General features: G+C 36.5%; 1 protein-coding gene across 8 annotated transcripts in view; it reads left to right on the top strand.

Annotated features, from left to right (window-relative positions):
- Positions 1-27,231, top strand: part of SOX6 (SRY-box 6) — a 374,497-nt gene that overhangs the window by 310,105 nt on the left and 37,161 nt on the right. For all 8 annotated transcript variants that reach the window (XM_017726582.1, XM_017726580.1, XM_017726583.1 and 5 more), the window contains 2 exons: positions 699-879; positions 3,426-3,616. In XM_017726582.1, coding sequence (XP_017582071.1) covers positions 699-879; positions 3,426-3,616 — 372 coding nt within the window. The remainder of the gene's footprint in view (positions 1-698; positions 880-3,425; positions 3,617-27,231) is intronic.

The following is a 27,231-nucleotide window of genomic DNA, read 5'->3' as shown; positions in this document are numbered from 1 at the left end:
TCGTAAAATATGCAAAATTAAATAATAGAAAATAAGATACATTTTGAAATGCCTATAGCATGTAGTCATCACCCTAGTAAGTAAAGGAATTTGAATTCAATGACATTCTTATCTCCTATTATGGGGGACCAGCATAGATTGTTTCACTAAACAAAACATGCACTCTGAATTAGATGCATGGAGTGTATAAGCTAGCAGCAGCTGTAAATGTGGGCCAAAGAGCTGTCAGGGTTTTCAAATGATTCTTTCATAGTAGTACTTCTGATTCCTTAGTTTCTAATACATTTAAAAATAAGCTACATAACTTATTTTTATAGTGCCAGGAACTTTTCAAATAGAACCAGTGCAAAAGCATTACTGAGCTGCTGGAAATTTTAAATAATTCTTTGTAAATGCCCTAGGTTAATTTAGATCTCTGAAAACACATTAGGAAATTAAGCTGTAATGTGAGCTAATTCAAATTTTAATTTGGCAAAAAGAATGATCCAGTCACATAGTTAATGTAAATAAGAAGCATAACACAGAGAAATTAATGAGGTTTCCTTTGGTTGAATCTTAAAGGAGGCAGATAATTAGCTTCTTTTGTTATTATTGCTGTGGAATGTGGTATTGTCTTCGAGGTGTAAAGTAACTGCTGCTTGCAAAATGATGAGTTCATTTGTCTTTTCCTAATAGTTATTTACATTAAACTCTTGCAGGATGAAGCAGCTCAGCCTCTGAATCTCTCAGCCCGACCCAAAACAGCTGAACCTGTCAAATCCCCAACATCTCCAACACAGAATCTCTTCCCAGCCAGCAAAAGCAGTCCTGTGACAGTGACGAACAAGAGTGGCATCCCCAGCCCGCTCAGTGGGTCTCTGGGAAGAGGATCCTCTTTAGGTAACTAATCTGTCCTAGGGAAAGGAGAAAATAGGCAAGTTTTCAGCATGAAATCCCAGCCTGAGCACACTTAGTTTTGAATTAAGTAGACACTTGGGCCTATATTTCTCTTTAAAATGGAAAAAAAAAATATAGTGAAGATTTCCAAAGAATGCTCAAAAGCTAAAGTTTTACAACAGTACCCAAAAATATGTGGCAGAGTGTGAGAAATACAGGAAAGAAATAAATAATGTAGGATATACATACAAATATACATACATAAGTAAATAAAGATAGGTATATCAAACTTGTAAAACAGGTTTGTACGAATATCTTTCCTAAAGGTGTCTACTGGGTGTATACACACAAAGTTAACTTTTAAATTTTGACTTCTGGATCAAAAAAACCCCCCCTATCTTAGAATGCCCATAGAGCCTCACTAGATAATAGATAGATTTTTTTATTTAAATAAATACAGAAAGGCATCAGTCCAGCCAGTTTATGTTATTATTTGATCATGTTTTTATTATTTGACCATATTTTTATTATTTGTTTGCCCATCTGTCAGGATTTTATTAATTCATATGGGTTTGACCTGTGTTCAAGATTCTTTAAGCTTATTAAGTGATGAAACAAAATTGGTCTGAAAACTATGTATGAAGACTACTTTAACCAGTCAAGAAACAGAATCAAGAGCTGCAAAATGTAGATGATCAGCCCTAAAGTTCAAACAGTAAATTTTAACAGTGACTAAATACTTACTACAGACCACTTATTCACAATTTGTAGCTCAAGTGTACTTGTAAAATATATAGAAACACTTATGAATAATGAATAGATATGTTAAATACATATATCAAATATATAAAAATTATGGGTTTTTTTCCATTCCCAAACACTTGGGAACATCATGATCTCTGAAAGACATTTTCTGCAACTAGCTAGATACTCTACCTGTCAATTTATTTGCAACTATCACTGCATTATCTTACATTAGAAAGCGAAGTATCAATCTGAAATCCTAGACCATTCAAGAGAAAGGACCACAGAAGACAAATAGTGCCTAAGGCAAAAATATATTTCGTATAAAGTCATAAAAAATTTTTGTCTCAATCCTTAAGCATAAAAAAAGATAGGGAGACATTACCAGAAATCAACAAGCCATGTAAGAGCTTTAGCTACCTTTCTCTAAATAAATTTAGATGATTACAAATCTAAATCTCTTTAAAAATCATGCACATATGGTTCCCAACTTCTTTACCATCCAGAATGGAACTTACTTGCTGAAACAGTTCAGAGCATTGGAAACTTTCCTTTTCCTCTAATTCATTATTTTTTTTTTGGAGAGGCGTGTTTCATTCAGACAGAAAACATCACCAGTCCCTCTAAAACATCACAATTTGCATCTCTTCTTACTTAGGCCACAGTATTAAATTAACCATCTGGTTCACAGGATAAAGTGTGAGAAACACCTAATCATTTTTATGTTAGAATAATTCAGGGTCTGTCGAGGTTGAATTTTCTGTGTTTTGCTCAGCTGAACTTCAGTGAGATTAAAAGAATATAAAAATTATTTTTGAAGGTTAATTCAAAATCTTAGCCTTTTTTGGTTGTTGTTTTGGATTTCGTTTTTGGTGTTGTGGTTTTTTTTTTTTTAATAGTAGACGGTCAGTAAGTCAGTAAGCACACAAAACTAACAAATTCAGAACTTTTATAAAAGACATTTGCTGGTCAGGCAGATGCACAGGTCACACAAAAACTGTGTGATTGCTCAAAATTCCCTAGCTAAAATATATATGCACAAACCTATCCATGTGCAGTCTAGAGAATACTTCCATGTAGGAAAAGGTTGATTAGAGTTTTATCACAGCAACAAAAAACAAACAGTCACAAAATAATTGCTGTCTTTTTCTCTCAGATCCAAAACTGTATCTGGGGTACTCATCTTCATGAATGCATTGTAAGATGTAACAGGAATGCTTGCCTGCATTTCATGCTTGTTTAAAAGTTTCTTTGTGTTCAGAGTGGTAGAAAGAAAACTGTTTTTTTCTCTACTGATTTAGAGATTTATAACCATTTTATCATGATAATGAACTTTGTCCCCAAAAAGTAAATGTGAGAGCTGTTTCTGAAATAGAAATGGAAATCTTAACACCTGGAGTGATGGTTCTCTCTTTAAAGAAATTCTAAGAATTGACTTAGAGTGTCATTGCCAAGTAAACATTGTTTTCTCCTTTGTTAATTTCATTAATTATTTTCAATACCTCAAAAGGCTTCCAGTTTAAGCTTCAGAATACTGTTGTTTTAAACACATATTTGAGTCCATGAGTATGCTCAGATAGCTCCATCTCAGGGTGTGTCAAGACCTCAATGGTTGTATTTCTAACAGAGAAATAAATGCCTGGGCTTATCAATTACTTCAGTAGAGTAATTCAGCCTTCAGACAATTGCCACTCCTCCTTCTGCAGATCTTGGTTGGGAGCAGTTCTAAGAGTGTGAGAGCAGAGTTCTTACCCCAGATTCCAATTTGGATAATTACCTGAATAAAATGTGTTCTCTGTTTATAGATATCCTTTCCAGTCTTAATTCACCTGCCCTATTTGGGGACCAGGACACAGTAATGAAAGCCATTCAGGAGGCTCGAAAAATGAGAGAGCAAATCCAAAGGGAACAGCAGCAGCAACAGCAGCCTCATGGTGTTGATGGAAAATTGCCCTCCATGAATAACATGGGTCTAAACAACTGCAGGATTGAAAAGGTAATGCCTCCCCTTTCCCCACAGTCTGTCACTCACTCTTCTCTTCCCTGCAAAACAGATTCTTATTTTTATATGAGATTTCTTTTTAGAGCTTTTAGCCATCTCTGATTTCATGTTAAATACACCTTGTCATTTTGCAGTGCTGTGCTACAAACTTCTCTAGGTTTACATCACAGCATTCAAACCCACAGTCCTGTGCACTCATGTGATGAAGCTGTAAGCATGCACATAGGAACATGGAAAAGGGGCTGGTTTTGAAGCTTGTGGTCACCAGATTTTGAATTGTGCTCTTGAGAATAGCTGGATTGATAAATACAGCTCAAAGGGCAGTTCTGTATTAGCATGGTTGAGTATTACAATGCCAGCATATGAATTTGAGTGTGCTCAAATCTGTAGTTCAGGTGCAACAAAGTACTCAAGCTGAAAGTGGTTGCATTTGGCTCTCAGCTGTAGTTGGAAGTTAGAGACCAAAATTCTTTGTTGAATCTCCGGTGTTGAATCACTGAAATGAGATGGCACACTAGAGTAAAAGGTAGAAAATGTTAGGATAATGGGACCAGCGCTGGACTGAGCAGGACGTGATCCAGCTTACAAAATAGCAACCTGGGATCATGTTCAAAAGGTGAGGAGCAGTTTCTATCACACTTGCTTTAAGGACCAGTCAGAGGACAAGGAAGACTCTTTTAAAATTCCTTGTACCTGTGTTCTGTTCTGTGGCCTTTCTGAGATCTTCAGGATCTGCTCCAGCAGCAGGTCTCTGCATATACACCAGGGCAAGAGAGCAGGGGATCTGGTAACTGGCTGAGAAAAAAGGCAGCCCTTTGGATGGAGAATGCTTCTCTGTTAGCTTCCCTAGAGGGGCCATGGGCTGCAACAAATACAGCACACAAGTTATTTTTCACCACTGACACAAAACCAGTTACATACCACAGGATTTATTCCCATTAACTAGAAAGGTAAAAGCACTATCCCAGTAATCACTAAAGCTTTGGCAAATAGAATGGTTATGATGCAATTTAGTAAGCAATGGAAAGAAAACTGACACATTAATTAGCCTATACAGCAACCAGTGTTTCAGACTAATTTTTAAAATACTCCAAAACAACAGGTAGTTCCAATGCCTGTAAAAATTCCGCGATTCTCTCTATCAGAGGGTAGATTCTTTGTTTCTTGGGTGAGGGAGAGAAGATCATATTTTAGCCCAAAGACTAACAGGAATTTTGTGTCCAGGTTGAGTATAAGACTCAGCAGAATATTAACTATAACTTAAATGATGAATTTGACGATATGCTGAACTTTTCTCAACCCACAAGGGAATGCTTGGTAAGTGTTTTGTAGCAAGGCACAGAAAGGTAAAGAAATGTCATAAACAGACCCATTAAAGATTGATACACACCTTTTAATTGCATTTTATATTTTTGCTTGATAGTTTCTTTACTGCACTCAAAACAAGAGAAAGGCTTAGCATCTGTTAAAAAAGATTTGTTAAAATGTTTCCATACAAGATAAAAAATTCTTTTCCAAGTCAGATTCAGTGTCTAATAAATACTTATTTCTGCTAGTATTAGTTGAAATGTCATAATTGAAAACCCCATTTAATACAAGTTGATACTATGAAAAAATATAGAAATGAATAACTGATCAAGCAGGCTGTATTCAGACAACACTCTAATTGTAAACTCAGTGTTTGTCTTAACTAATCAAGAGGCAGGATACTAAAGCCCAGGTTATAAAAATAAAATGAATGTCACATATATGATCAGTACTAAGAGTTTATAAAATTATGCTTATTTTAAAATTTATGAGTTTCAGTGGCTTGACATTTAAAAATATCTAATATGCTATAAGGGCTATTAAAAGAATTCTTAACATTTGATTTCACTTTGAAAAATAAGTATAAAAATGGCATCCACTTACTTATTGACTCTCTTCCCTGCGTATTTTCAGTATCATGTTTGTGTCTTGTATTCGATATAACAAGTTTCTATTTCATCTTTCACCCTTTAAAGCAGAGTCAGTAAATATTTCAGTGAATAATCTGAAATTTCTACTTTGTGCCGGTTACTAGCAATACACAGATTGATGCACAGCTTCCAGATTGAGGTTATACATCAGGCAGTCTGAGCAAAAAAATATTTTCTTTTGCTTGGAAATATAGCAGAGTGAATGGGAACTCTTTAACAGATACAAACAACATCATTCTCAAATGCCATCTTTTATGAGGAGGCTTTTCACTGTAGCACTTGCAACTTTTAAAACCTCAGAATAAAACAGCAGCAGGGAAATCTGTTGTTAAGTCTCTCAGTGACCTTATGTAGTCCTGCTGGGTTTATTTATTGTAGCAGGTACTACAGAACAATTAAGGCAGGAAAAGGTTGTAGTATGTGCTCTGGTTTTACCTTTGGTTCGCTGGCCTGTTGTCCTTGCTCTGCAGATGTGAGAAAAGGCAGGGGTTGCAAAAGAACAGGATATAAATCAGTCATTTTCAATGATGGTATATCCCCACTCCTATCCTAAAGAAAATAAAAGTATTAATTTGGTCATGAATACTAAGAAAATGTATTTATATTTTATAGCAAGCATAAAATGCATTAAAACCAGAAGCATCCTTCACACAAAGAAGAATTCTAGAACACTCTTCTTTCCCCCTTCACCTTCTGCCTTTCAATTTTTACATTATGACTATACTTTTTTACTCTAAAAATGATGGGCAGGATGATTAGAGAAACATAATTTTGAAATAATTGTATGCCAAGAAAACTGCGTATAGTTTTTGTCATAATCCCAGTGAAGCTTTGATAACAGTTGCAATTTTGGATTGGTTTCTTTTGAAGAATCAGAACCCTGTGTTTTCAGGACCAAATTTTCAGATATTGGCTTCAGGTAATTAGACTTGTAGAAATGAGTAGCTGGAAGCTGGCACCAGAAAAAGATGACAAATTAATTGCCTGCAGCTGGTTTAAAAAAGCTATTGAGTTCTGGTCAGTTACTGGTCTTCAAGTTCAGATAGTTGGTAATAGTTTGTTGTGCAAATGATTGCGCTCACAAAATTATGTACATAACTTCAAAGCCTGGGCTTAGGCCTTTTAGAAAATGTGTCATTTAAATCTCAGAAAGCTTTGTATTTGGTTACAGACACAGAATTGAAAATTGCGTGTGTTCATATTCTGCTGTTCAAAAAAATATCTACAAAGCTTTAAAAGTGCTCACAGAGATTCACTCAACAGAAAGACCAAAACAAAAACATGCAGCACTCTGGGACAGCCTAACTTTGTCATTTGGCAAAGTATTAAGGTTAGTTTATACTTCTGAAATGATACCATTCTGTGGAGTTATTTGAGTTTGTGTGCTGTTGTGGGTCAGGACAGGCAGCTAAGCACCATGCAGCCACTCACTCACTCCCATCAGTGGGATGGGGAGGAGAGTCAGAAGGGTAAAAGAGAAAATTTGTGGGTTGATTAGTATAGTTTAATAAGTATAGCAAAAGCTGTGCATGTAAGTAAAGTAAACCAAGGAATTAAGTGATTATTTCCCACTGCCAGGCAGATGTTTAGCCATTCCCAGGAAAGCAGGGCTTCAGCACAAATAAGTGACATGGGAAGACAAATGCCAAAACTTCAAACATTTTCCCCTTCCTTGTTCTTCCCCCAGATTTTATTGTTGAGCATGATGTCATATGGTGTGGAATATCCCTTGGGTCAGTTGGGGTTAGCTGCCCTGGCTCTGCCCCCTCTCAAAGCTTGGCACACCCCCAGCCTCCTCTCTGGCAGAGCAGCATCAAAACCAGAAAAGGTCTTGCTGTAGAAGCCCAGTTCAGCAATAGGTGAAACATCCCTGTGTTATCCAGCACTGTTTCAGTCACAAATCCAAAACTCAGGACCGTGAGAACTAAATTCAGCCCTGAGCCTAAACCAGTACAATGCACATGAGGCAAAAAAAGTCACTATAACAGAGTTGAATTTTTCTGCTCCACCTCAGGTGGAGCAAAAAACTCAGGTGTGGTCTGACTGAGGAAAGGGAAGAGTAATGGTGTCAGTCATTTAACAGAGTAAACAGAAACACTGGGGAAGGCGAGAGAGGAAAATGGAGAAAATAATCTACAGAGCTTTTACCATGCGATAGAAGCAAAAGTAAAATCATACCAAAAAGTCATCTTTGTTTAGAGGATATGACTTCTTTCCAGACAAGCCATGTTCACCTTCAACAAAAAGAGTACTTAAACAAAATCTGCGTTTCTTCAGCTACTTGTATTTATTTTAGTATTTCAAACTACCATCGTTGCCTAGAAGATTTGCTTTGATTTAAGGCTTTAAATGAATCTGAAAATGTTATATAATTTATAAGATAACTGACATTATTTTAAAAATAATCAGATCCTATCTTTTTATACATAAAGCAGGAAAACGCTGACAAAGATGCTTCAGAAAATCTTTGTATTAAAAATATAGGTAGAACTGTGATTGGAGGAACAAAATCAGTAATCACAATATATTTGTATCTCCACATCCCCATTTACCTTACCGTGAAGCATATTCACTGAGATCTGAGAGTAAGCAGAATGTAATATAACATTTTTATGTTTATATTCCATTTTTACTCTTTTGTAGATTTTCAGACAACTGTGTATTTGCAGTAGGAAAGCAGAATTAAACCCCAAAATAAATGACATGAGTCATTGCCTACTTCCTGGGAGTTATGGTACTTTAGCACCTCTTCTAATGAGCCTTTTATTCCTTTCTTATCTCTAAATCAAAGTTTTGCAAGTTGAATCCATGTAATTTATCCTAATATAGACCCCAGTTTGTATGCAAAATGTGTACATTCTTAAAAATGTGTATTATTCACCCCTGGAGATATTACAGTCTATTGATCAAATCCATATTTAGGCCCTTGGATTTGACTTGATAAGCCATAACGACCCCTTTGGAGGTGCTATGCTCTGCTGTATTTAGGGACTGTTAAGTATGTGGATTATTGAGACAATAGGGTGTAACAGCTCCTCTGGAGCTGTTACACTTCATCATCTATATGAAGCTTCTGCACATATGTACAAACTTGGCCTGATAAAAACCCTTCAGGAAGTCTTTGTAGGAAAAGTCACCAGTCATGCATAATCTCTTTTTGACTGCCTACAGCCCTGCCATGGCTCCAGCGTTGTATTGCTTTTTTTTCTAAAGGCAAGCAATGCTGCCTTATGCTGCCATCAGGTTTTTGCCAGCTTTTTTTCTCCCCATACATTCAGCATCAGAGACAGAACAACTGCAGTGGCAGGAGTCACACTGCCTGTTCTGCATGTACAGGAGATTTGCCAGACAATCACAGAGAGAATCACCTTGTTACAAGCATCCTTGCTATTCGTCATTTCTCAACTCTGTTAAAAAACCCCAAACACACAGTTAAGAAAATACTTTTCCAGTTCATTCTGCATGCAATTCTCTTTTTGCTTTTACTGAAAGCAGTCCTGACTACCCTTAAATTTAGAACATAAATTAATTGGTCATAAGGGCCTTGTGGACTTCTTATAAAGCTTTATGAATATGTGTTTTAGATTTGCAGGTAGTGATCTCTTCTCTTTTCCTTTTTTTCTTTTAAGAAAAACTTGGATTTTCTTTTTTTTCCCCTTTAGTTTCTTTTAGCAGACTATTTGTACCTATTAAATAAGAGGTCAATGCTTATATTTCAGTCTGCTGTAAGACATGATGGAAACTGTAAGTATTTTCCATTAGCTCCTTATTTCTATTGGTTCAGTCTTAGTTCTACTTGTAATTAAAGGGTGAGTAGCTAATTAGGCAAAAAAAAAAAAAAAAGATAGCAGTAACAACAGCAGATGACTAGTTTTGCAAAGTTATTACTTTTTTATGGTATTGTCTCCACAGTCATTGTAGCAAGTTTTACACTCACTGTAACTTAATAAAGGTCCTGCCCACCACAGCTTAAACTTAGGTATAATGTAATTTAAGTATTTAGATTTGATAATAGAAAATCTAGAACTGCATAGAAAGGAAAAAAAGAAAGACATTGATTTACTTGAGGAACTGTTAGTGTGGTCTCACTTTCTTGCAAGAGTATAGGCAATTTATTCAACTCAGTGGGAGTGTATTCCATCTGTCTAATGAAGACTCTGATTTCTACAAAGAGACACTGCAAAGTGTTTTTTCCTGAGTACGTCATCCCGCTCAGCCGACAAACCTTTCCCTGGGGACTTTCTGGGATGTAGAAGGACATGTTGCATAGAGACAACCTCTTTGCAGATCCATCATTTTAGAACAGATAAGTGACAGGTCTAAGTTAAACGCCCTGGAATAGGGAAAAGTTTCAAATACAAATCCCAGCAGTCCTCATACTTCTTACAAAACAAATGTCCTTTATGCTTGACTGTGAATCTGCTCAATTTAGTAATCTACTTGTGGCTGTACATAATATATGTAAACTAGGAATTTTTTTTACATTGGGTGCTCAAAGTTAATTTCCTGTAAACTAGGACTTTTTTTTACATTGGGTGTTCAAAGTTAATTTCCTAAAGCCATATTTGGACACCAGTATTTTAATCTGAAAAATCTTTATTTAAAAAAAAAACCTAAACCAAAAAGAAAAAAAAATTGTTCCAAAATTTTTTGAAACTGCAATAATTTTGCAATTTCCTTTTTAGGCTTAGGGCTTATCCTAGCTACATGAAACATATGTCTTCATTTTATACCCATTGTAATATTTCCTTAATAATTTTGAAAGGAAAATAGTGACTCAAGTAAAAATTTTTTGAAGTGGCTGTAATGTAGGAGCCTAAGTCCCACCGAACTAGCTCTGAAAATTTTACCCCAAGGCAGACAAGCAGATTTGTGGCTGCGTACACAGTAACAGTCTATTTTCAGTGGAATTCAGCAGTTTTGTATCCTTCTCTAGCTCTTTTTATGATAATTTGGACAATTCAGAATTTCAGCTGATGTAATACTGCCCCCTTTTATTAGAACTGGAAAACATGCTGGACCTCAAACATTCAGTTTTGTAGCTGGAGAAATTCAGTTTATTTATGCTGTTGCTTCCAAAATTTGAATTTTCATGCCAATATAAGGTAAAGCATGACATCCATATGCGTTTATAACCATGAATGGGGGGAAAATAATAATGATTCCAAGAAACATATTTTTTCAGGGTGTATTGTGTTTGTTATGATTGGACTTCCTAGGCAGCATCTCCCTTCAGGGAATTCCCTGTGATTTTTTAAAGAATCTCAAGGTGTAGATGATTTCTGCTTCTGTATGAATGTCATATGTTTGTATTGGTTTTCTAAATCAGTGTATTTAGGGGCACAGTGAGCATTGTCAGTTTTGTTTTTCTATTGTGAGTTCTCCTCAGGAATTAGATGCATCTTTGAACAGCTGAATGGTTTTAATATCTCTCAGATACAGGTAAGTATTGCAATGGGTTTATGCTTTACAACTAGAACTTTCAGAGTAATTTGAAATTAAATTCGAAGCAGAGCACCTTGGAAAAACAAAAATTAATGGCTCAATCCCCAACCATATCTTTTAAGGAGAAATGTTTCAATTATAAACTAAGAAGGAAAACAACTAATCTGACTTTGGATATAACCCTGAAGCCTGTAATGTATTACTAGCTTTTGTAGATATCACAGGAAATAAAAACAGGTCAGAAATTGTTCCCATACTTAGAGAAATGTTTTATCTGATCTCTATCTATGTAGTGAGAAAGGTGATGGAAGCTGTAACTGCTGATGCACAGAGGGGGTCAAACACAGCCGTAACACTGGTACTCGGGTTCTAAGAGTTATGGGAGGAAAATACCAGTGCTAACATTAGCCCCTGCAGAAGAACACAGCCCCATTATCAAGGCCAGGTTTGTAATGGGAACCAGGTGCAGAAGGCTGTGGGTATGAAATCTTGTCAAGTCTGTTCCTCCAAGCCCAGAGATAGAAATATTAAAGCTGCTCATGAATCGTTAACTTTCTGCCTGTACGTAACGTGTGATGCAGCCTTTAATTGATCACATGCTCTTTCTCAAATGCTATTTACACCTATGTAGTCACACTCATGCCTATCAATACACCTACTAAATTTTTTTTTCAGGTTTACTTTGTATGCTGTGTGTAGAAAGACATACAAATAATGTATTTGAAATTTGCACATTAAAAATACATGTTCACTGAAACTGTGGAACTGACAGGGAAAAGACAAAAAGAAACAGTGCAAAATCTCTGGCATATGTAGGTCATCTAAATTTGCAGATAATTTAGCTTTGGTGACAGCTTAGGGATCCAGTTTACACCTATAGAAGAATTTGCTGTGAGGATGTTTGTTTTTAAACATTTTCTCAATTACCTTACTTTCCAAAATTGTCTGTATAAAATTGGTAATTTGTACAGTTCAGTTCCAATGCATTAGAGGTACAGTTAAATGCTTACTCCCTCGAGTCATGTGGAGGCTGATTAAAATAAAATCAAAATTATTTTTTCTATTGATTAAATTATCAAAATTAATTGAGTGAAAAATTTGCAGTCTTTGTGAATTATAAATCACAGAAATTTTACTGGACCATAAATTAAAAAAAAGTTAGACCAGCCCAACAGTGATGTACATATGTCAGAAAATAAAAGAAATATACCTAGAGATAACCTACATGAAACATTATTATCTGAATAACTACATACGCATATACAGAGAGGCATACATAAATATACACACACACACTGTAGAGGATAGGAACTTCCCATGTTAGGTGAACTTTTAAAGTTTTTTATGCCTTCAGTTCAATGCCAAGAGCAGTTGGCAACAAAATACTCTTTTCAGGAAAGAAATCAGCACAAAAATTTTGGTCTCAAGAGCTATTTTTGCACTTGAATATTGACTGCTAGAGGTTTTGCCACTACCTGTGCTTAACAGTATTCTTGCTGAACATAGTTATGATTTTTTATTTTTGTTGTCAGGGCTAATTGAAGCGGTTGCCTAACTTCAGGTTTTAGACCAAATTAATAATAATGTTAATTATAATGATGATGATGATGATGATAATAATAATAATGGGGACTTGGCCCCTTTCTTCTATTGCCTTTGTAGGTCAAGAAAAAAATGCCAAATACAATGCTTTTTCCCTTGCATAGGGTATTTCATGTGAAAAGGATACAAACTTTGCCCCATTTTGGTCTTCTCCCTTAAATTTTGGAGCAACTGAAAATTCAAAAGGAACAGAATTAGATTGAAACATATCTCAAGGATGTGTTGAAAAATTTGCACAAACCAACAAGGATATTTTTTTCCAAAAGATGATGTTCTGCCATAAAGGATAGTGTCTTTCTGATGACTGTAACAGCATAATGATTCTTATACACAATGCATTTCCCAAGCTACTCAGGAGAATTTACAGATATATACCAAAATTTATTCCGTGTTTTTATTATGCTTCTCCACAAAACAATAAAGATAGGTTGAAAATTATTGTTCAAGCATAAATTTGCTAGGACAGGAATATATTCATTGATTTAAATTGTGGGTCAGAATGGCAGCTGCACAATCCTATCATATCACTTCCTCAATTGTCCTGAGAACTACAGAATACATTTGCATATTATTTCACACTTAGATACAAGCAAAGACACCCGCAAAAGTTACTGCCATTTTTTTTCCAGGCTCTGTGTGTTCCTCTAAGCAAATTTGCTACACCAAAAGCATTGCCAATATAACTCTCTACTGCAGCAGATAAAGTACAGCAAGGATAAATTTGGATTGCTTTCCCTGATACTTCATTACTTTCTAAAATTAAAAATGTCTCCCGTTTCTCAAGTGTCATTAGGCTGCATCAATAGGTATGATAAATTCAAATACACTCCCCGTTGTTTAAGGATATTTACTTAGCTGCTTGTTTCTGGGATTATATGCTACTTTTTGCTGGCTTAACTGCTCTGCTTCAATCAAAAGAATAAGCATGCTAACAGGTAAAATTGTCTTCTTTTATCTTGTGAACAGACTTGAGCCAATAATGTGAAACAGTATTTGCAAGTGTTTGTTTGAAATCTGATTAATGGAGTTTAACCATGCCTAGTCCTTCCTTTGTTTCTTTTCACAAATATTCATGCAAACGGGGTTTTATTTCTATGACTGTATTTACATATGAACATGGACATTTGTGCACAATTAGGCATTTGCAATTTATACCCAAATTGCTCAACCCCTCTTAATAAGAAATGGAGGCTTCGATGCAGCACCCACTGACCAAATGAGGAATGCAGTATCAGGGAGATCTTCCAGCCCCTGATAAAGTGTCAATGCTAATTATAGATCTTTACAGCAGCTCCCTGAACTCTGCAGCAATTTAATCTAGGGCTCTTGAAGGCCTTGCTGCACTATCCCTTACCACTGCCATCTTTTTCCTACCAGTGGTATGCCAGAGGCAGATTCATTGGTTTTTCTATGGCGTTGAGGCTTTTGGGTGCAGGAGCTGATAGACTGAAGTAAAAGCTTTTCATTACCTAGGAGGTCTTTGAGCTGAGAGAATTCCCAGGTGCCTTTTTTTTTTTTTTTTTTTCCAGGTAATTTAAATCAAAGTTGCAATGCTTATCATTGAGTCAGGCATTGAAAACAATGTCATTTGTCTTAGGTGACCAACTATAGCATAAATCAGAAGCAGAAAACTGTTGAGCATTTAAGTGCACAGTTCATGCAGAGCTTTAAAAAGTTGAATTGTTAAAACACTGACACTCATACATGTATAGAAATTGCTGAACCTCCAGGGGTAGTTTGAAAAGATGAGATATACTCTAATTTCTGGATAAAATGTTCACTGCATATAGCTTGTTCGTCTCTAGTCAAATAATACTAACTCCACAAACAGGTCTATCTCAATTGGAAATGTGTAACAGGGTAATAAATGATACTCAGCATCAGATTGCTCACATTAAAATCTTGTTCAAGTCATAGTAAGCTGTTATAACACTACTTAAAACCTAAAGTATCCCTAACCCACAAGCTGAAATTGCCCAGCTTACATCCTGAAAATCTACAGACAACATTAATTTCCCACTATTTCACTTCTATGCCTGTGGCCTCTAACATGTTGCAAATGCTTCTATAAGAAAGGCTAGAAAAACATATCAAGTGTCTGTTCTATTCCACTTGCTGACATTCATTAACTGAGGGAGAACATTGAGACAAGGTTTTGGAAAGATCTCCCCTCTACCTCCACCCGTTCCAAAGCAATTTATTAAACAGCCAGTAAGAGAAGTGGACACTTGTGGTTTAATGTCAGACCTGTGTTGATCAGTAGCTGGGTGCATGATTTCACTGTTATCTTGCCAAGGGCTTCTTGAGACAGCAGGCAGTGCGAGCATTCCTATCTCCCTGCCATTTTCTTTGCATCCTTGAGTTCAATTGTGAAGTAACAATTTCATTATATGCCTCCTATTTGGATGAACTGTCTTTTTACATACATCGAGATTCTTGCTTCGTGCATCCCACTTTTGTCTCCTTGTTCGCTTTCCATTTCTGAAGCTCAGGAACACTCTTTGCTGTATTTTGGATGCTGGTACATTTGTTTTACATTCTGTTTAGAAGCCTTCACTGGAAGGATGTGCATTAGAGCTGTATACAAAGTGAGTCATTGACACATCATGTACTGTAAAACTTCTTGGTCTGTCAGAGGGTCAGCAGTTTGCCAAAATGTATTCAGCTGCCAGCTCCCTGCCAGAATTCTGTTCCTCAAGCTCTTTGAATACTCATGAATAAGATTAGGTTGTATGGCTGCACTCTTCCCCCCAAGGGATTCCCCTTTATCGAGGGATTACCTGCATGACCTTTGCATAACTCCTGTGTTTTATTCTTCAGCGTCATGCTACAGATCACACTATATCATTGCAATGTCTCATTGATGAAGTGTATGTCAACTCTTAGTGCTTCCTTTCAGAAATAACAAAACTTAGAAATACAAGGAAGACATTTTCCTGTAGGTCTGCTCCCACCCTCTTTCATGCAAGGTTTATTTTTTCCTCTTTCACGGCAAGGAACAGTCTGAATTAGAATATTCACAGTTGTAAACTGACCCTATATAGACTGGGATGCCTATCAGTGTTTGCAATAGCCACCTCACTCTGCTATACAGGATATCCATTCCATTTGGTCCAAAAGCCATCTATAGTTTATCAGGATGTACTCATTAGCATGGACAGGCAAAAGTAATGAATGGCAGTACAGGAAATTTGTGGTGCATGTGTGAGCTATCCCACAAGGGAAGGTGATGAAGTGTACTACTTGCTCGGTTTATCAAGTGACTTCCCTTTCTCCCCACCCATGCCATGTTACTGTAGTTACCATATGTGTTACAAGGACATAAAGAATCCAGTTAAAAGGGCAAAGAGCGCCCAATTTCCTGTTTTTGACCCCACATAAGTTCTCCTAATGTAAAGCTTTTGATATATTGAGGATGCATCTCAGCACATGTCCCTCTGAATCAGGGACTGCATTACTTAATCATCCTTCAACAGTTATGAGATTCCAGTGCTGCAGTAATAGGAATGCTCTAGTCCAGTGTGGTGCAGACTATGGTTTAGGTAGTGGAAGTCTCTATCATTCTCTTATCACAAGGGAGAGGGGGAAATGTTCTTGCAGTTATTGCAATGATCTACTAGTTTGGGTCTCCTTTCCTTTTTTCCCTGCTGCTGGTCTTCCCTCTTGCTTAACCTCACCCTGCTTTTGCTGGGGCTCTTGTAGTGTCGCATGAAAACAACATCTTCATTGGTGCTGTGTGTCACATCTTAATTAACTAATAGGACAGCACACAACTTCCACATTAGAATTTCCACTAACATCTCATGCTGTGAAGAGATAGGATTATTTCACCTCTTTTTGTTATTTTGTGGGCATGTCCTCTATACAGCTGCATTCTTGTTGGTAAATCTGCCTTGGCTTTGACTTCACAGCTAAGCTAAATGCTGACCATTTTCTATAAGCAAAATACACAATATATCACATTTTTGATTGCTTGGAGTAGCAAAGGAATAGAGATAAAATTGAAAACTTCATTGTGAGTTATCAGTCACATTTTTTTTCTTTACTAATTCTATTTTGTAACTGATGACAGAACCCGTTTAGGATCAGACCATTTTAGGCTGTGCTTTGATACAAACCATAGAATTTATAGCTCCTGAGATGAAGATCTTTAATAGATTTGAAAGGCAAGAACTATCTCAGTTCAGCACATTGTCTCTCCAGTGCAAAGAGGTTCTCAGCAACTTTAGCTGCAGCTCACTGCCTGCTCAAGGATGTAACTATTTGAGCAATTCTTCTGTAAAAGCTGCAAAGGCTTTGAAAACAAAAGCTTTCCCTTTTATTACACTGAAACCTTTCAGTGTCTTATTTTTCAGCATGACCCCACAAATAGGTGAATCAGAAGTTCTAAAGTATTGTGGACTGTTTGTGGGGACCATAGGTCAGAAGGTGAGCGATGGGACAGAATTCACTGCTGCATACCATGCCACTGAAAACGCACTTTGAATGTATTGCAGGGTAGGAAATGAGAGTGAGGGAGAGCACAGATAGGAATGTGAAGATCCTATAGTTTAAATGGTGGATTTACAACCAGATAGCTCCGGAGTATATAGCTCTTTCCTTCCTTTTGGCATCATCCCTTTCAGTTCTCCCAATATATAATCATTTGAAATTCCTCTTAAGTCTCTGTTTCTAAACCCTAAGAAGCAGCAAACCTGAGCCTTGCTCTTTGCATTCTTCTGATATCAAAGCCTCCTATCCCAGTGGGGCCCTTAGCCATAGGAGAGGTTTGAGGGAGGAGGAAGAGATGTTTTTCCTTCTCAGCTGCTGCACCAGATTGGAGGGTGGGGAGGGGAGAGGGAGCAGACATAATTTTTGATATTCAAAATGGAGGCTGGGATGTGACTGATGTCTGAGCCTGATGTGCTGCTTCCCTTATCACTGTTTCCCTTAGCTGATGTGACAGTGGGGTTGGAGCTGGGCGGAAGTTGGTAGCTGGTGATGAAGAGTGCCCATCCTCTCAGAGAGTCAGGGAGAGCCTTGGTTAGCCTGTTTTTTCAGAAGCTCATACCCCAGAGGTATCTTGTACTACAAAGCAAGCAGTACAAACATATTTTTCTTTACATTTAAAACCTGTGTTACAGATTTTCAGGAAGTATTTATTTATTCTTCAAATTAGCTGAGCAGGAGAATTAGTTAAACAGAGATGGATTTAGAGATCAGCACAATGCAGCAAGATTAAAAAACCCTTTCCATCTGAATTAATGAATTTCAGACTGCTTTTCATAAACTAGTTTTTCAGAAGTCATCTGTGAAGCCTTGTATAAAGAATTTTTAAAGGTAACTTAATGGGATAGAGAAAAGGTTTAAAATTATCTACAGGGGCTGTTGCAGGAGATATTAAATATTGATTTATCTTGGAGTAAGAATCATACTAAAGAGTGAGGCTTGTAGTCAGATCAATTTATCTAGAATATAAACTATATGGCCATATTTAGTACAATGTCAACATGAATCTTAAACAAGTAGATGTGCAAGGTTGATAATTTCATCTAAATCAATTGGCTTTCCAAATCTTCAATTAAAAAAGAAATCTTCACAGTTCAAACTGAACTGCTCCTAAATGCTTCAGGTGGTTTATCTTAAAAAATGCTTGATTTAGTCAGTCATGCTATATCATAATGCTCCTCTGTGCATCTTGTTGTAACTAGGAACAAAAATACACAGTCTAAGACTTTTCCAAATCTTGAGTTTTTAATACTTCAAACTCTCTTGAAATCCCAATGTAAATCGTTCAAGTAATCTGGCAAATAACACTGCAAGCAATTTTCTGCTACTTGCCACTGCTACTGCACTGCCAAGCTTTTGGTCATAATATAAAAGTTGGCTCAGATTGTTCTTAACCACCTAAAACTGATTATGCTCCATTTTCAGGCATAAATAGATACCAGTATGCCAGCTAGTGGTACTGGCTAAAACATTTTACAGTATGTATAAGAGTACATATGTCTCCAGTAGGAAATCCTTTATCCAAGTGTGACATCAAAGCAGGATGTCTCAGATAATTTAAGTGTTACATTTGCTTTTGTTTGTACTGTTTTCTTTAAACATATTCATTAGACAAGAGCAGAGCCTTTAATGTTCCATGACTGAAAAAATCCATCAAGCAGATTTATGGCAGGGGCAGTGTGGCATACCAGCCAGTGGACTGGCCTAATGTTCAGAAGTCCTGGGTTCAGCTCTCAGCTTAATCATTGACTTTCTGGGTAACCAGAAGATAATAATTTCCCCTCTCTGTGCCTGAAGATTCCGTTACTAACCTCCATTTTAAAATTATTTGGTTACTACTAATGAGCAGTGGTAGGTACTGCAATTGTCTACATATACCATGGTAAAAAGCTCCAAAATACTGATTGCTTCCCCAGAACAGTATTGTTCTCTTTCAGTGAGACAGAGCTATAAAACATGATCACAGTTATAAAGTATACAAGTATACAAAGGAGTAAGGAAAGTATGAGACAGGAAATTCCCTCTTACTCACAGATTGTATTTGTCCGCAGAACAGCAAAGAATCTTCAACTGGAATGAGGTGCTGGAATGTTCCTTCAGCGAATTGCATGAAATTTTCCATATATGTCAGCTAGAGTGGGTGAATAAGGATAGGGGGAAAGAGAGAAAAAGTGCATTTTAAATGCAGAGAGATGTAGTAGGACCCAGTTTACGCTTATCCTGAGGATGAGGTCAAAAATAGGTCTTAAGTGGGACATAAGTGGCTAATTTGTGAGTGGAACCACTACTTTTGAAACACCCATTCAAGGCTGGTTGTTAAGGTTTTTTTTCTAAATTTTCTAAATTGTAGTTGTTGCCTGGAACTGAAGAGTACTTAATGGATATCTTATCTGGGAAACTTGAGACAAATTTTTCATGATAAAAACAAAAGGTTTATAAAATCATTCTACTTTAGATGAAAAGCTAGGGAATGGATTTGTGCCAGTGGCATTGGCTATAGATTAGATGTTTTCTCTTTGTATACTGCAGCAGTAAAAACAGATTATTTTTTTCCACTCACACATAGGTAGTCATTTTGCATTTAGGATGGTTTCAGGTGCAAGGGTTCTGGGATTCTGGATGGAAAAAACGCATAGCCTTCAGTTATCCTTTTAAAGTATTCTGTTATTGTTTTGGTTCATACTTCCTTCATGGAAGAGCCACTCCTTTCAAGACATGTAAATCTCTCCCAGTTTCCAGGACATACATATTTGCCAGCATTTGCATGTCAGATATCCCAAATAGAGCCTTTATCCTACTTTACCTGTTGCCTATTGGTTTTTGGGGTTTTGTTTTGGTTTGGTGAATGAGCAACCTGGTCTAATGGACAGTAGCCCTGCCCATGGCAGGGTGTCAGATCTAGAACTAGGGAATCTTTACGGCCCCTTCCAACCCAAACCATTCTCTGACTGTGAATTCATAGTGTTGATAAACCCAGTTTGGGCTGCTTTTGCCTTGAGTATAACTTTTAAAAACATAAATTATGAACAACTTAGTTTTGATTGTATTAGAAAGATCAGTAAGTAAATATAGCAATTTCATAGATGCAGAGCTATTCTTTCTCTTCAGTCGGGACACTGCTAATGAGAGGTTTTGTCTGCTCACACAGATCCTTACAGGATCTTTGCTTTATGGTTTTATTCCTAAACAAAAAATAATCCTCTGTACCAGAAGGTCTTCAACCTACCTGTTTCAAAGGGAAAAATGAATAATCAGTAAGAAGGAGAAAGCATCTTTTTGAGCCTGGAAAAAAATGGTTTAATTTTTGTTCTCAGATTCCATGTAAACATAAGAACTCCACACTTTGGCCCTGATTCAGTCAAGTGCATTTAGCCCATTCTTTATATATTCCCCTGGAGTTAAGTACTGATTATCCATGTCCCTGAGGCCTTTGTTGGACTGGAGTGAAAGTATTTGGCACCTTAAAAGATTAAGGCCTATACGAGGCTGCAAGAATTTGCAACTCACTATTTTGTTTTCTTTGTTTTTTGTTTTTGTTTTTTTTTTCTTTTCCCAGTTGCATGAAGATTAAAGACAGGAGATAGTTGAGGGGTACATTTATATTATCACAGGCATTACGTGCATCATACTTGATATTGTAATCATGCAAACAGTAATCTTGCCTTCCTGACATAAACAGTAAGCAGCACTTTTTCCTGAGGCTGAAATAATCAGAGAAAAACATGGCAGTGATGGAGGTACAAGAGACAAAACACTGCATAATGATGTTATTATCATTGTTCCATTGTCACCCATCCTTATGCCTTAGTGATATGTTCCTTTTCTCTCTGAAGATAACAAAAGAGGCTTGAGTATAAACAGAGCAATGTATAAGCAGCAATCATAAAACGCAACCTTGAGAAAGAGTGCTTAAAATGCTACCAAAAAAAATCATCTCGATAAATACAGAAAAAGCCTACTTAATCTTTATATGCATGGTATGCAATTATATATTTACATCCAGCACAAGGCAAGGCATATACTTGAAAACAGTAGCATTTGGTGGGATTTTGTTAACTGCCTTGATTGCATTTCTAATTCTAAATATGAATATGAACATTTAAGCCCAAGTGTCTTTTGCATCACCAATTTAAACTACTTCAGGTGTCTTCCTGAACACGGGATGGAAGAGGCATGTCTAGAGGCTTGTGTTGTTTATAGAGGTAAACAAAAGGGGTAGGTGCCCAGTGACTCATTTGGGGTGTCTGGGTTAGATATCTGTACCCCCAAAGTCCTGGAGGATTTACCCTAATGGAGCTACTCAAACCAACACTTACAAAATACAATGCTATTCACGCTCAAAGATTGCTGTAATAAAAAGCACAAAACTCATATTCAGATTTTCCCTGAAGTCTAGTTCCTTAAATGTAAAAATACTGGCAAATAGAACATTTGCTTTCATACCTTTATAACTACTACCCATGTAGGAAAAGTTGCATTTATTGCGATTTGATAATTGATTATTGCATCACGTAGTCGATGTTTATCAAACTTTTTCCAGCATTATCTGATAGTGTCCAAAACTCTGACATGTGCTTGTCCTAAGGAACAGTTGAAACAATAGAATGGAAGTATTTATGAGAATATCATCTGTCTTTCTCTTAGCTTTTATAGGTTTAAAATTAAACTTATATACGTCTGTTTATGTGTGCTTAAATTTGCATACTGTTCACAAAGGAACATCGGATTGCTTCTAAAGATGTTTGACCAGTGACATGTGTGCATGTTTGTCTGGATGTGTGTTTTCTGGATTTCTTTAAAGACCTTTCTTTTCCCAACTGTCTGTGTGGATAGCAGCTGAAAGCAACAGCTTTGTGCTGTTGAGGTTTGCAGAACACCGCAATGAAATTGAAATTGGTGACTTCTTTTCTGCCTTTTTTTTTCCATTCCAAAAAAATTGTTGTGCTGAACCTAGAATAGTTTTGCTGGTTGTTACACTGCTGTGGCTTCTTGCTAAAACTGAGTTTTCAGCCTGGAATATATGACTAGGTGATTAAGAGAGAATGAGATTCACAGTTTTGATGCTAGTAACGAAATTCTGTTTTGATTCTAATGTATGACAATATTTTTAATGAAATTTAGTCACAAGCATAAAAATCTGGGGTAACATGCAGATATATGTACAGAATCATGACATTGTCTAAATTTAGTAAAAGCATTTTTGTTCACTTTTATGGCATTTAAATGGCTCAATTTTTAAATACTTGGTGAAAATGAGGCCATAACCGACAAGGTCTAACCACCTGGTAAATTAAACTTAAATATATATATATATATTTATTCCTTTGAAATATTTAGTCTAGGAAAAACTCCTTTGTTTTGCCATATCCTTGTGCATTTATTCTTGTAAATCTAATGTTAGAAATTCAAATGAACATTCCAAAGGTCCACGAGTAGCTATTGAATTGCTTCTATTAGTTACTTTACAGCACAGAAAAAAAACAAACCGCAGTCCTGCTATTTCCTAGTAGAAGTGGATGTCAATTGTAATTTGTGTTTATTTTTGTCTGTCTCTCAAAAATGCACATGTATGTGTTTAATTAGAAGAAAACGTTGGGGTTTTTTTAATGGTTGCATTCAGATTCCTTCTAATTACAAGGTAGATTACAGATTTGATCTATACCATTTACCAGTTCTTCCTTAAATCTAGTGATGTTATAAAAGAAAATTAACTTCTCTCCCTAGAAGGCTCCCAGTTAATCATCTGTGGAGTTGGTCAGGAGGGAAGGGAGCAGCAGAGAGGATGAGGGAATTTCTCTTTTACTCAACAGTTGAACAGCTTACACTCTGGAACACGAGATCTGATTATCTTAGCATGTGTTACGACAAATGTTATTAACAGTCATAAAATTATCCAGCTTTTTTAGAAACAAGTGACAAGCCAAGCTTTGGACTCTTTCTGACCTCTGACAAATTCTACACCCGTGTTATGCAGAGTGTAAAGTAGTAACTCCTTTTGTTTGCTTTTCATTTACCAGCTTACCAGCTGCTAACTTAATTGATTGTCCCTTTGTTTTTCAAGGACTAGCTTCTCCTCAGTCTGTGGTGGAATTTCACAGTTTGCATGATTTTTTTTTTTTTTTCTTTTAATCTTTACCTTTTAGTCCATGTGTAATTTTACTGTAGGCTGCTGCCTGAGCTTGCTGCTGAAACAAAGAGTTAGTGAGAAAGGTCTCAGATACTGCCATGCATCATGCCTTTGTACATGAATAAAAAGTTGGAAACCGCATGAAAGCAGTAGTTGGGTTACCACACAACTGGATATGCTTAAGTCTGAACGCTTCATAACTCTAACTACTGGGGAGTTGCAAACTTATAAATAACCTTGCAATTGGTTAAAACCATATTAAAACCATATGAACAAAGACATAAAGCATTTGGTTAAGGGGGCTCAGTAAATGCAGTAATCCTGTTGAAAGTAATCTAACCAGGGCAGATCCATAGCTTAGGAGTGCCTGCAAGCATGGCAATAGTTATGGAGATGGCAATATTTCATGTGTAGGAGGGCATAATATCCTTCTTAGGTGGAAATATTTGCTCTTAGTCCTTTTATTTTTCTTTTAAAAAATAGTTTTGAATTGATACATTTCCTATTAAAAGCAGGCTTCAATGCACTGAAGTCTATAAACACCTTAGTATCTGCAGAATGCTCCTGATAGTCAGAGAATTAATTTAAATCCTTCTCATTTATGTTCGAGATCAAGATGGCCACTGTTCACACTAACTAAGAAGCAGCTCTTGGAATTCTGATCCTTAAGATCAGGCTTCCACAATAATTAGCTGAAGACAGTGTTTACAAGTAGGCTACGTGCATTGGCCATTTACTAATCTGGGGATTTTTTTTTTTTTTGCTTTAGCCCATTGGTGTCTAGGCTAGACTTTTTTTCTAGATACTTTAAATTTTGATGAAATTGCAATTGTCAATTTTGAATCCAGAACCTGGGTCTTAAAAGAAGTCTCATAATGTGACAATAGCTGTGAAATTCTGTTTCTGAACAACTTTGGAGTATTTTCTGCTTGTGATGGTCTTGCATGTGTCACATTGTCACATGGAAGCCAGCTGAGGCTTGCCAGGCAGGCAAAGAAATTTTAGTGTAAATTCCCTCTTATCTGCTTTTAACCTCTTACTTTTCAGTTATGTTTTACGATGGAAAAATATATTTGAAAGAGGACCTAGTGGCTTCTCTCTCCCCACATCTTTTCAAGCAAGCTGTTACCTTTGAGGCACTGCAATGTGATGCAAATCTGTAGTCTGTGGCAGGGATGCTGGTCCATGCTGTATGTTCAGCATGCAGAGATATTACTGGAACAGTTTAGGAACAGCATAGGAGCCTGCAAAACCTGGAAGCAGCAGTATTTCGGGGTGAAAAGTCACTCACTGTGCCTCTCTTGGTCCCTGAGATCATTGAATTCAGGTGTTTCACTTACAGAAAAGAAAAAGAAAGGGCAGGTTGTGTCAACATCGTAGACGTCAGCATATCCTTCACTCCTAAAACCTGTAAATCCTTGGAAAAGGTATACCTTGTATCTTGTAATATCTTAAAATAACAACATTCCTACAATAAGTTTGTCTGCTTTGCTAATTTGGTTTCTCTGTTTTCTTGGAGCAGCTCCCAGTGCTATGATATTAAAAATGAGTCCTAGGCATTCACCATAGTTCTGCAAAACCAAGGGCCATGCTTTTAATTGTAACAATAATGCCAGTATTGTGTTTATCTCCTCTGCCATCCAAAGAATTCCAGCAGTTGCATGCCTGCACACCAGTAGGATGATTGACATTGTTGTAATAAGGTTAATGTTTAAACTTCCCACCCGTAATAACTAAAATATCCAGAGATAAGGCTGAAAGTCAATTTGTAATTATCCCTGCTGTGCCAAGACATTGCAAAAGATCCTAAGTGGAGGGTAATTTAACTTTTCAGTCCTAGCTGTTAAAAAGTAGTAAAAAGAAGGTGAAAAGCTTGGGGCATTTGTATCTCGACTTTCCAGGGAGGGGAAAAAAGGAGCTGTAATTCCTCCTCATTCAAACTGGAAATAATTTCCTCTGTGTTCTACTGAAAATGTCCTTTTTATGTTTTGAATACATTAAGTTGTTTGCTGGTTGTTTACTGTCCATGGTACATGAAGGCAATAGATCACAGTTAGCAAATAAGCTACTAGAACATTTAGTATGGAATAATTCAATTGAAATACATTTCATACATAAAGGCAACATGTGATAATTATTTGTAGTCATTCTAACTAAAGCACTGTCCTCAGAAGAAATAATATCCCTTCAGTCATATGTTCTGTGGCTTCTGTGAATGACCCATATTAATTCGATTTCTAGAAACTGGCTCTTTAGATTGGTGTTGGATAACTGCTTCCATGCTAGACTATTGAAATAAAGGTATTACGTCATTGTCCAAACATGTCTACTTAAATAAAAGTATTTGTTTGCAAAAAAGATATATATTTTAAATCTTTTACACAGCGATCAGCATGCATGCCATTTTCCATTTCAGGCTAAGCATACATTTCAGATGTGGAAAATGCAAGCATGTTGAAATAATTTGAGGCATGGGTATAGTCAGATCAGTCTTGGTAATCCAGAAGGGAGGGGTGCCCAGTGTATTATTACGTTTCGTGTATTATTTTTCAGGAGATGGATGCAATCAGTCATCTTCTCGCATATGGTTTGAAAAAAAAAATGTCTCGCTGGCAAGTAAACTGTTATTTAAGTACACAATCCATGGTACTACAGAAACAGTTTTGCCAAACTTGTCCAAGTATTCTCACATCCTTAAAGATGGTATAAATATCATTTATGGCAAGCCGTTTACTTCAGACTATATGGAATGCCTTCCTGCTCCCCTGATCTAAGTGTCCCAGTTTGCATTATGGCCTTTATTGCTTCTGTTTGATGGAGTGATCAGTAAAAATTTAATGACACTATAAAATAATAAAAATGTCATTAATTTACCACGGATCCTGGATGCAGTGGTTGTAAAGTTACATTAATAAACAGAATATTTTTTACAACAAAAAGCATTGTTACGTGGGAACATATAAATAACACACATAAATTTAAGAGCAATTTTACTGTTAGCACACACATTATTATGGAATAGCCAATAAGTGTATAAAACATAGTATATAAAATTTTATGAAAATATACTGTGCACATCAAAAATTCAGCTTTTATCTAAGTGCAGAGAAAAGCCATTATTGTGTGCTTACTGTTTCATTGCTGTTCTTTCACAAGATCACAATTTTATATTTGTTTCTAGTCATTTGAAGTTTGCAGCCTTTTCCGAGGCAGGGGCTAAGGCTTCCTTTTGCTTGACTCCCTGCTCCACTGAATCATTCTTTTACCTTCCACACGTGAAGAAAGAATTGATACTTTCTGGCAGAACGTGACGGAAAAGTTGCTAATTTAATGCAAAGCTAAAAATAATGCCAAAGGGGTTGAAAGGCTTGCTTGGCGACGCTGGAAATAAGGGATAACTATCTAGCAGTCTATCTGTCATCACTGGGGCTGCTCCATCACTGACTGTGATAATATGTGAATATGATGGATGCCACAGCCTTGTGGCTCATAACATTTAACATTCATCAGCTCTCACTAACGGGGGTTTTATAATTTAAATATCTTTATTTAATATGCAACATCTACCTCATACATCATAATTTCAAAGCACTTAGAGAACCAAAAGTCCTGCAAGACAGTTGAGCAGACTTTAATTTTTTCAATAACTTTTACGTTTTCTGCATGTTTGTGACTGACAACGCATAAATAAGTGCCTAATCATATCACAGAATGGAAAATTAAGATTTGGCTGTTAAAAAGGTTCTTTTTTCTCATTTTTCTCATCTTGAAGAAAGGATTATTTTTACTATGTGTTCAAAGTAATAAAGAAGCACAAAGGATCTGATTTGTGTTGGGGAGTGCTTTCAGTTTCCTGATGCAAACTCCAACTGACTGTGTTGTTCTTGTCATGAGAAAGGGTTGTCAGTGTCATGGCCTAAAAATTTTTTGCTACGATTTAAAAGGAAAAACTTAAAGTAACTATAAAATATAAGCTCCACAGCCAGCAT

The sequence above is a fragment of the Corvus brachyrhynchos genome, unplaced genomic scaffold (assembly GCF_000691975.1).
Source record: "Corvus brachyrhynchos isolate BGI_N302 unplaced genomic scaffold, ASM69197v1 scaffold62, whole genome shotgun sequence".
Taxonomy (NCBI): domain Eukaryota; kingdom Metazoa; phylum Chordata; class Aves; order Passeriformes; family Corvidae; genus Corvus; species Corvus brachyrhynchos.
Note: the sequence above shows the minus strand (reverse complement) of the source record. Positions and strands in the feature narration are given on the sequence as shown.